The sequence below is a fragment of the Balaenoptera ricei genome, chromosome 15, assembly GCF_028023285.1.
Source record: "Balaenoptera ricei isolate mBalRic1 chromosome 15, mBalRic1.hap2, whole genome shotgun sequence".
In the NCBI taxonomy this organism is placed as follows: Eukaryota; Metazoa; Chordata; class Mammalia; order Artiodactyla; family Balaenopteridae; genus Balaenoptera; species Balaenoptera ricei.
In genome coordinates, this window is record NC_082653.1 from 52829873 (window position 1) to 52840415 (window position 10543).

The window sequence follows — 10543 nt, forward strand, 5'->3', positions numbered from 1 at the left end:
CCAGTCAGAGCACCCAAAGACAGGCAAGTGAGTCAGTGCTAGGTCTGGTCTGTGTGCCCTTCTTTTCTGGAAGAAGTCAGAGAAACTCAAATATGAGAGGGATTCAACACCAAGGAAATGATTGTCCATTGCTAGCTTTGAAGATGGAGGGGCCACGTGGCAAGGAGCTGAAGAAAGCCCCTGGCTGACAGCCAGCAGGGAAAGGGACACCTCAGCACTACAACTGCAAAGAACCGGATTTGGCCAATAACCTGAACCAGCTTGGAAGCCAACTCTTCTCCCAGCCTCCAGATGAGAGCCCTGACAGGCCAAGCCCTTGATTTCAGCCCGGTGAGATCCTAAGCAGAGAACCCAATTTAGCCCACCCGCAGAGTTGTGATTTTTAATAAATTAGTGCTTAAGCTGCTATGTTTGTAGTCATCTGCTACACAGCAATAGAAAACTCGTATAGATTTTGCCCCACTGCAGTGAAAGTGCCCCAGAAGGCAGGTGGCCAGCCACCAGGCCTGGCCTTCCCATGAATTCTAAGGTCTTAGGAGTTTGGGGCACCTGACATCATGCCCTCTGCCAAGAGGAGACAGGAGCCCCCAGATAGGCCTGGCCATAACTTCTGCTATCCTTGTTTTTTCTGCCACTGCCCCCATCCATGCCCTGGATGAGTCTGAGGCTGTGTCCTAGCCTTGGCCAGGCCCCCAGGCCCAGGACCGCCCCCTTCCCCCACCTGCATGTGGAGACCGGCCTAGGCCCTTTCAGCTCCCTGACCACCCTCATGTGCTGGGACCTGGTGTCCTATGCCCTCTCTGCCGTCTCCTCACCCCCAGGCCAAGGATCATCCATCCCTATAGACAGAGCTCAGTTTCTAGAACAGCAGAAAGAACAAGAACCGGAACAAAACCTGGAAACTCCGAAGCCCCCCTTTGGAGCTGACGGGGCAGTGGGGAAAGGGGGGACAGGGGAGGCTATCACTGAAGGGGCAGCCTGGCTGGGCAGGACCAAGTGCAGCTGCCGCCACGCAGGCCTGAGCCTCGTCTTCCTCCCTTCTTTCCTCCCAGGGGAAAAAGTGGCTGCAGCACGTGGTCGCTGCTGGGCCAGGCCAGGCTGGGAGGGTGGGGCTGTGGACTGGGCAGTGAGGGAGATCCAGGCTGCTGTCTCCCCTAGGCTGAGGGCTGTCTACTGGCTGCCCCAGGTGGGGTCACTGGGGACCAGGGTACCCAGAACAGGGCATGGCTGTGGCAGGCCAGACAAAAGGCTGTGGGCACATCTGCGGTGGGACCCTAGCCGCCCCTGCTGGGTGATGCTGACCGTCCTCCCATCCCGCCCTCAGCCGGGGGCCAGCTCAGAGAACTTCCTCAAGATGCCTCCCAAGGTACTGAGACCAGAACAAGCCAGGGACTGAGAGCCAGGATGCCTCAGTCTTGGACCTGCCGTGATTAGAGTAATGGATCCCCATTCAGAGCCCAGTGTTTCTTTTCTTTCTTTCTTTGGCTGTGTTGGTTCTTAGTTAAGGCTCACGGGGTCTTCGTTGCAGCATGCGGGATCTTTAGCTGCGGCATGCAGGATCTAGTTCCCTGACCGGGGATCGAACCTGGGCCCTCTGCATTGGGAGTGTGGAGTCTTAACTGCTGGACCACCGGGGAAGTCCCAGAGCCAAGTGTTTCTGAAGCGTAAGGTGAGAGCTAAGCAGGGGTGTCCTAGAAGTGGAGGGGGCGGGCTGCCCATGGAAGGGAATGAGCAGAAATCTGCTACTCCTCGTTAAACCCTCACCAGACACGGTGCAGAGAGCTCTACTGCACCATCTCATGAGATTCTCACTAGACACTCTGTGAGGGGGGTTTCCCCATTTGTAAGATGAGAAAACAGGCCCAGAGGCATACAGCTGGTAGATGGTAGACTGGGATTTGAACCCAGGTGGTCTGATTCTGGAGGCAGCTGGGGATGGTAAAGAGGGTATTACCGCCTTGGTTCTCTCCACTTCCTCCCACTCCAACAGTGTGGCCTCCAGGCCCGCCTCCTCTCTGCTCATTCCTGTTGTGGCAGCCTCACAGGGCTGGACAAGCTACAGCTCTTCTCTGTCCAGCAGGCTCAGTGGCGCGGCACCCTGTGCTGCTGCATCCCGCCTGTCAGCAAGGTCATTGGGCCTGGAGCCGGGGCGGGGGTGGGGGCGGGGGGAGGTATGGACCTGGCCCTGCATCAGTAGCATCCAGCCCCCGGCCTCACGACGGCTGCCTGACCTGCCAGGAGGGAGACCCTGGGGTGGCGAGGATAGTCCTGAGAACCCACCGGGGACAGGACATCAGGCTCCTGTCCAAGCAAGCATTTTCTAGCTGCTCACCTGCTCCAGTTGGTAGAGCTGCAACCAGATGGCCCAGCCTCTCCCAGGAGTACTGACAACCTCAGTTTCCCCATCTACAATCTGAACTGGTGACACCAACCCTATCATGGCTGTTGGGAGAGTCTGAATGACTCAGTTCTGCCCAGTGAGCACGCAGGCTGCGCCAGGCACTGGCGGGCTCTCCGCTGATCTCTGAACACCCGTGAGGTGTTCCCATTTCACGAATGGGGAAACAGGCCCAGAAAGGCTAGGTAATATGCCCTAAGACCCACAGCAGGCAAGAGGTGGAACCAGATTTGAATCTGGGCGACTGACTCTAATTCCACACTGAATTATCACTTCCCTCGTAGAAATGAAACCAGTTGTATGACACAACTAGAGGCACACTAGTAACGAGTGATGATTGACAATTACTATTTATTAATCAACATTTTAAAAAGTTTAAGTAGACCAAAGGAGAAGGCCCACCAGGCTGAGACCCTACAGGCTTAGTTTGGAGGCCGGGGAGGGTCTCTTCGTGAGCGCTGGGTGGTTGAGGCAACAGGGCAGAAAGAGCCCAGGAGGACTTCCTGTGCAGAGAAGCAAGAGCAGCTGGCCAGCTGGCTCACCCACCATCTTGAGACTCCCATTTTGTCTGTCATGGCCCCCAGGAAGGAGGGCCTGCACCCAGCTAGACCACAGAACTGGGGGGCTGGGGGCTCAGCCCCTGCTCCTCCCTCAAACTTCTCCTGACCCCATTCCCACTGCAGGAGGTGTCACTGTACTGACACGAGGACTGCAGTTACCTCCTGCAACCGACCCACCCAACATAGCACAATGGGGTGCACAGAGATCCCATCTGAGGGAAAGGGCTGCCGTGAGGCACAGGTGGGGAGGAGTCCCAGGAAGAAAAGGGACTTCAAAGGACTCCTGAGGAGCCAGAGGCCAGAAGTTAAAAAATGATAACTATAGCTACAGTTTAGGAAACATCTATTGAGTGCTAACTCTTGGTGATGTTACCCACAAACTGGGTTTGCCTCTTGGTGAGTGTCAAGCGAAAAGACACAACCAAGCCAAAGATCGGGAGAAGGAAGGATTTATTATTATTTGCAGCAAGTGAAGAGAACACCAGGGATCTTTCCCAAAGCAGTGTCTCCCCGAACAGCAAAATTGGGGGAATTTTAGGCTAAGGGTACATGCATATTCACGAAAGGGCTTGCAATGAGGCCAGGCTTAGATCACAAAGTGGCTTAGGCCAAAAATGGCTTCTCTTCTGTCAAGAAAACCATGCTGGGTTCTCTCTCCAGGGACCGCCCCCCCCCCCGACCCTATCTGCTTACAGCAAGGCTCCACAAACTTTACAAACAGTTATTCTCCAGTCTCAGAGAGGGGGAAACTGGGCCTTGGTGAGGTTAACTGCCCAAGGCTGCACACTCAGTGCCAGAGCAAGGATTTGAATCCCAGCAGGTCTGAGCCCAGAGCCTGCGTGGCTAGCCACCAGCTTGATTCAGGGCCAAGGCAGCAGCATCTTCAGGTTCCACCCACTCCAAAGAATCCTCAAATTGTGGCCTCAACAACTGCTGAGCTGTTCAGCATCCAGGGGCACCCCTGGCTCATCTCTCACTGGGTGCCACGGCACATGCCAGCGATGACTCAGCTGACGTTCTCCTTCTCCCTGGGAGAGGTTGAAAGAAAAGCCTCCTTCTCTTGCTCTAGTATAACTGCAATTTGGGGCGACACAGGAGAGCGTCCAACTACCAAGGAGGGAGGCCTAGGCTGTCAGTAGGAACGAAGGGCGGCCAGAGAGGGAAACCAAGTCCACAGGCCCGTCCGGAGCCTGAGTGGACCTGGGCAGAAAGGCGGGCAGTTGCCCAGGGCACCCTCCTCCTGGGAAGCGTGAACACCAACTTTGGCCATGCATGCTGCTTCTTCTGAGGATGTTTGCCAGGCCTTGTTATCAAATGGGGGTCCTGCTGCTTGCTGCTCACAATCAATTGCATACTCACAAATGTTGGTGGCAAAGGAAAGGTGCTTTTAATCAGAATGACAACAATCTGGGGAGATGGTGGACTCAGCGTCCCCCAAAAACCACCTCCGCAGATTGTACTCAGCCATGAAACTTTTAAAGGGCAGAAGGGAAGTAATCTCAGTTAATTGTTGAGATAGGGGGGTCAGAATTATTGCCATCCCTCCACTGCATGCAGGCTCGTCAACTTCTTGGGCTCTTCCTCTAGATGTTATCTTTTTTTTTAAATTATTTATTTATTTATTTATTTTTGGCTGTGTTGGGTCTTTGTTTCTGTGTGAGGGCTTTCTCTAGTTGTGGCAAGCGGGGGCCACTCTTCATCGCGGTGCGCGGGCCTCTCACTATCGCAGCCTCTCTTGTTGCGGAGCACAGGCTCCAGACGCGCAGGCTCAGTAATCGTGGCTCACGGGCCCAGTTGCTCCGCGGCATGTGGGATCTTCCCGGACCAGGGCTCGAACCCGTGTCCCCTGCATTGGCAGGCGGATTCTCAACCACTGGGCCACCAGGGAAGCCCCTCTAGATGTTATCTTGTTCACACAGTTTGGTCACACAGTTTGTTCAGGTTACTGAAGGGAAAGCTAGGGAAGAGATCTGGTCATCTGTTAAATACTTGCTCATTTCTCTAAAGAACCAACTAGTTTGGCAAGGTATTGTGTAATTAAAAGATTTGAAAGGTGTGCTTGGGCCAGATATGGGTGGAGGGGCAGTGCCTGGTTTAAAAGTTAGTTACAAGGACTTCCCTGGTGGGCCAGTGGTTAAGAATCCACCTTCCAACGCAGGGGGGCAGGGGGTTGGATCCCTAGTCAGGGGAATTAAGGTTCCACGTGGTGAGCAGTATGCCCCCCCCCCAAAAAAAAGTTATTTACAATATAGTTTTGCTAAAGTGACAAGAAAATGGGCTTCCTGCTGAGGGCGGTTTCCTGCAAAGAGCTGCTTACACACTCCCTAACCCCAAAAGCAGCTTCCAAAGATCCTTACAGGCCCTAAAGCTTCAGTGAACTGGTTTAAATAATCCTTACAACCAAGGCTAGGGCAGGGAAATGGGGCTGTTTCCTGATACGGCGGCCGAAAGATCCAGAATTTAACACCTCCTCAAAACAGCTGCCAGGAAGCCCCATAATCATGAGTCAGACTCCCAAACCTGGCAGCCCAGGTCTCGCTAAGATGTGAATGTCTTGCCGCCCTGATGACCGAGACACATCATTCATTCACTCTCATTAGGCTGTGAGGCACCCTACGCTTGCGAAGTTAGTCCCTGATATTCCCCACAAGAAGGACGGGAGTCCCCTAGACTGCACCAACATGGGGAACTCGGTTTGCCACACCCAAGATGGCGCCACCGCGCCCTGCGTCCCTCCCGCGCTCGGTCCCTGTCGGCCTCCCACTACCTCCGCGACTCCGCCAACCGGCCCCGCCCCGCGCCACGGCGCCGAGTCCGCTGTCGGAGGCTCGGCCGTAACGCCCCCTTTGCGGATTACTTAAAATGGCGGCCATGGGGCGGGGCCGCGGGGCGCGGGGCACGCTGGGGCCAGCGCGCGGGCTGCCGGGAACGGGGTGGAGCGCGGCCGCGCCGGCGCGTCGAGGGGGAGAGGCAGCCGCCGAGATGGTGAGCGGGCGCTGGGGGAGGGGCGCTGGGCCGGGGCCGGGGCCGGGGCCGGGGGCGGCGAGGGCGGTGGGCCGTGCGCGGGGGCCCGGGCTCCGCGCTCACGCCGGCCCGCCGCCCCCAGGACGTGTTCCTCATGATCCGGCGCCACAAGACCACCATCTTCACGGACGCCAAGGAGTCGAGCACTGTGTTCGAGCTAAAGCGCATCGTCGAGGGCATCCTCAAGCGGCCGCCGGACGAGCAGCGGCTGTACAAGGTGCGGTCCCGTCGGTTCCGGGCGGCCGGGGGCTGGGGGAGCGTGCTGCTCGGAACCGCCGCCCGAGCCTGGCCGTGGGCGCAAGGCGGCCCCGTCGTTGATGTAAACATCAGCGACCGGCTGCCGCGGGCCGGAACTCCCCCGCGTGGGGCCGTTGCTCGAACTCGGGGAGATGAAGCCCCGATAGCGCTCGCTACACCGGGGGTCTCCGTTCGGATGGCTTGAAAGTCGCGCGCCAGGCCCTATGCTGAGCGCCGAGGGCCAGCGTCACATCTGATCCTTATAGCGATCCCACCCGCGACGTGCTGACCCTTGACTTCCCTGCTCTGCGGTTAAGGAAACTGAGGCTCGGAGGTGGCCACTTAACGAGGCCAAGGTTGTTGGCAGAGTCAGGATTTGAACCCCGATGCTCAATCCTGTGCAGGCCTCTCACACGCCCCCCGCCCCAGACACGCCTTAATACAAAGAAATGAAGAAATGGAGGGTGTTGAGATGAGTCAGGTCCCACCAGTTCTTCACCCAACAACTGTTTATTACTCCCCAACTTACTGCTGATGTTCTAAAAGCCCCCGCCCCTTTCCCCCTTACAAACCAATTGCAATTATCCAGCAAGGATGTCGTGGGATTTGGGGTTTTCATTGGGGAGTTCTGTTTGGTGGCCCCTCATTTCAAGTTTCTGGCAGTATGAGGTCCCTCACCTAAGTTCCTTGATCTGATTCTGGGTGGAAACTGGGAAACTGATCCTTTGCTCCAGGCTGAGCCTTCACCCCCTTTGTCTCTAAAGGCCTTTTCTTCTTGTTATCTGCTGGGGCTTCTGTAATAAGGACCCTTCCTACTGCCTGAACTTCCTTCACTTGCTGTGCTCCGTGCTTTCTGTGTGTCCTTTGCTCATTGAAGCCTCTGGCTGCCCTATGAGTTGGGAATTCCAATAACTCCCGTTTTACAGATAAGGAAACTTCACATCAAAAAGATCAACCACCTTGTGCAAGGTGGTAGAGCTGGGATTCAACCAGGTCTGCCTGTGGCCAGATGGGGTCACTGACACTTGAAATTAGATTCACCTGGAGTTGCAGGGTGGTAGATTCCAGACCCTTACCCTACCCTGGGAGGTTCTGATTTGGAAAGTCTTGGGTGTAGTCCTGGAAACTGTTTGATATACTCTGGGGTGGTTCTGGGCCCTACTTGGGGCTGTTTCTTTTCCGTCTTCTGACTTTCAGTGTAGTTGCTGACCAGAGAAGTCTTTGGGACTTGCCCCTCCTGGGGCCTCTCCTGAGACCCTGCCTGCCTCTCTCCTCAGGACGACCAGCTTCTGGACGACGGAAAGACATTGGGCGAGTGTGGCTTCACCAGCCAGACAGCACGGCCTCAGGCCCCAGCCACTGTGGGGCTAGCCTTCAGGGCAGGTGAGAGGGGCAGCGACAGGGTGGAAATGGCCAAAGAAAGGGGTGGTCAGGGAGCCTGCAGTTGTTCCTCCAAGCCTCCTGGACCATGTCCCCCAGTTCACCAAATGCAGGCAATATCCTATAATAGTGTGTTTGCTTCCCCATTAAAAACAATGAGAAGCACATGAGATACTTGTAGAAATTGAAGCCCATTTCATGGAGGATTCAAAGATTCTTAGTCACAGTTACCAGCTTACATTTACAGAGAACTTACTGAGCACCTGGCCCTGCACTCTGCATTTTATTTCTGTTGTCCCATCTAATCCTCTTGATAGCCCTGAGGGGTAAGCACAGCCATCCCCATTTGGGAGACATGGACGCCGAGGCTTGCTGGCAGTCATGTGGGAGGCCACAGTTCAGATGCAGGCTGCCAGGACCTTGTCTGAGCTGGGCACCATGCCAGCCAGTGTCTCCGTGGTACATCACTTACTCCCCCAGCATCTCTGTACAGGCCAGAGTTGTATTGTGATCATTTTAAGGATGAGTAGACTAAGCCTGGGGAGGTTAGATCAGGTTCAGCCCTTTCTTGCCCCAGAGCCTGTACTCTCCTTAGCCACATTCCACCCTGACCAAAGTTTAGAAACCTGAGGGGTGGGGGTGGTTTATGTTGCTCCTTTTGCCAAGAAAAAGATTTAAATTTTATCCTTTGTCTCTGGAAATTTAAGCAGGGGTTATAGGGTGTTTTCACAGCTGTAGACAGACCTAGGGGCTGTGTGAATGGCTGGGTAAATCTGGATGAAGTTACAGGGAGTTATTTTTCTAGCTTCTTTTAAGAAAATGTAGCGAGGGCTCAGGAGGGAGCATATAGCCTTAGCTGCACTTCTCAGTTTCATAAGGATAAACTGTATGAGGCCTCAGCAGCTGTGTCTTCGGGCAGCTACTTCACGCCCCGCCCCTCCCAGACTGGAGTTTGTCTCCATAAAGGAGTATGACACTGGGACCAGCCTCACAGCAAGGCAATGTGAGCCCCCATACACCCCAGGCCCTGCAAGTGCTCAGGAAAAGGCAGTCTTAACGGGCCTTTGTGTGGGTTCCCTCAACTCTCACAGTGACAGTGAGGCAGGTGAGGGGCTGGTGCAGACTTTGTACAGGGTGGGTACTATACAAGGCTGTTCTCTGAGGCAGGTAACGGAGGGCTGAAAGCACATCTGTTCTTCCTAAGCCAGGGCCAGGCTGCATTCTTCCAGAAAAAGTATCTCTTCCTCTAATTTGAACAGAGGCACCCTATAGACTTGCAGCTACTCAACCATCTTGCAGGTGAAAAAAATCACAACACAGTGAGGTGATTTGTTTCTCCCCATGACCCCCACTTATGGCATAGATTGTGGACCCTTGGTGGCATCACCTCAGGTGTGTCATTGCTGTTTTGATAGGGGCTGTGGTGTGGACTGTAGACCGTCTGCTTCCACTTGCAAAAACGCACTTCTGGGTGGGTAGTTGTTTCCTTGTGCAGAGACGGGTCTCTCCCCACCCCGCAAAGTGGTTTGCTTAGTTAGGGAGATATGATAGTGTCTGGTGTTAAATAGCATCTTCCAGACTTTATTTCCAAAGAATGGGGAGAGGTGATGAAGGCAAGAATTGTCACTCAGATTTGTGGCTTGGAAGATGAATTCGTTATTAAGCTGGGCCATGTGTCTTCACCTCAGCGCTGCTGACGTTTGGGGCTGGATGATTCTGGGTGAGGTTGTCTTGTGCATTGCAGGATGTTTAGCATCTCCGGCTCCTACAAAAGATGGCCTCTCCCCACTAGAGGCCAGTTGCAGCCCCTCAACCCCCAAAGTTAAAACTTGTCAGATGTGACCGACTTCCCCTGGGGAGCCTAATTGGTTGAGATCCCTGAGCCAGGTGGAGAGAAGTTTCCCACGTAGAAGAAAAAGTTGTGGTGTTCATTTGATCTGTGCTGAAGTAGTAACAGCAGGAATGAGACAGGGAAAATCTTCCTGGGGCTGCTGTTCTAGTAGGAAAGCAGCTGGTCAAGAGAAACAGGGCATTCACGCTAGCGGTTAAGTGTTCCCAGTGTTCCCGGGGCAATGCACAGGGCATTGGCCATGTAGAGTGGGTGGTTGTACAGGGTGGTTGGGGAACGCTTCTCTGAAGAGGTGATATTTGATTGCCCCTGGATGCCTTTCTTAGGCAGCCAGCCATTCTAAGTGTCAAGCTAGAGAGTGGCAAATGCAGAGACCTTGAGGCAAGAAAGAGCTTGATGTGGGAATATGGGGACCACAAGGAGACATGTGGAGAGACATAATGACACGATGAGATTTTATTCAAAGTATGATGAGAAGAGGAGGTGTGAAGGGAACAAGGCGATGGGGGAGATTGTAGGTGGATGCAATCCCAGAGGCTGAGGGATGCAGAGGGTGAGGAAAAAGACCCTAGCATGGCCAGGCTGGGGGAGGGGAACAGGGGTCAGGTTGGTCCTGTAAGGGTGGGAGACTCACTTTGCAGTGGCCACCCCCTCTCCACCAGATGAGGCCTTTGAGGCCCTGCGCATCGAGCCCTTCTCCAGCCCACCCGAGCTGCCGGATGTGATGAAGCCACAGGACTCAGGAAGCAGCGCCAATGAACAAGCTGTGCAGTGAGAGGCCCCCCAACCGCCCTACCCCCCCCCCCCCAATAAAAGAGATTTGGGTATCCACCTGGTTGCTGCCTCTTTCTACACACCTTCTCCTGACTCAGGCATCACCTCACTGGTGTGTCCCGCCCCACCCCACCCCACCCTCAGCCTCTTTCCAGGCCAGACTGCTGCATCCCAAGCTCTCTCAGTCCAGCTACCAACCCCCAGCCCAGCCTTCTGCTCAGTCTGGGGACAAAAGGTTTAGAGGCTTTGTTTCTTCAGAGTGGCCAGCCCCCTCCTAGCATGAGCATGCTGGCTCCCAGCTGGAACGAGCGTGTTGGTTTG

The 10543-nt window shown here is 54.9% G+C and overlaps 1 protein-coding gene across 1 annotated transcript; it reads left to right on the forward strand.

The window, feature by feature from the left end:
* Window positions 1–5820: 5820 nt before the first annotated feature.
* Window positions 5821–10279, forward strand: ELOB (elongin B). The gene is made up of 4 exons (XM_059898192.1): window positions 5821–5943; window positions 6065–6199; window positions 7497–7602; window positions 10111–10279. Exons 1-4 carry the CDS (start codon window positions 5821–5823, stop codon window positions 10221–10223), a joined length of 477 nt encoding a protein of 158 aa, XP_059754175.1. The 3' UTR covers window positions 10224–10279.
* Window positions 10280–10543: the final 264 nt, after the last annotated feature.

What these genes read in the sequence shown, in the direction of transcription:
- ELOB (XM_059898192.1), top strand. Translation starts at nt 5,821, where the DNA reads ATGGCGGCCATGGGGCGGGGCCGCGGGGCGCGGGGCACGCTGGGGCCA. An exon ending in GAGAGGCAGCCGCCGAGATG is followed by an intron (nt 5,944 to 6,064) that starts GTGAGCGGGCGC and finishes CGCCGCCCCCAG; the next exon opens with GACGTGTTCCTCATGATCCG. An exon ending in GGGGCTAGCCTTCAGGGCAG is followed by an intron (nt 7,603 to 10,110) that starts GTGAGAGGGGCA and finishes CCTCTCCACCAG; the next exon opens with ATGAGGCCTTTGAGGCCCTG.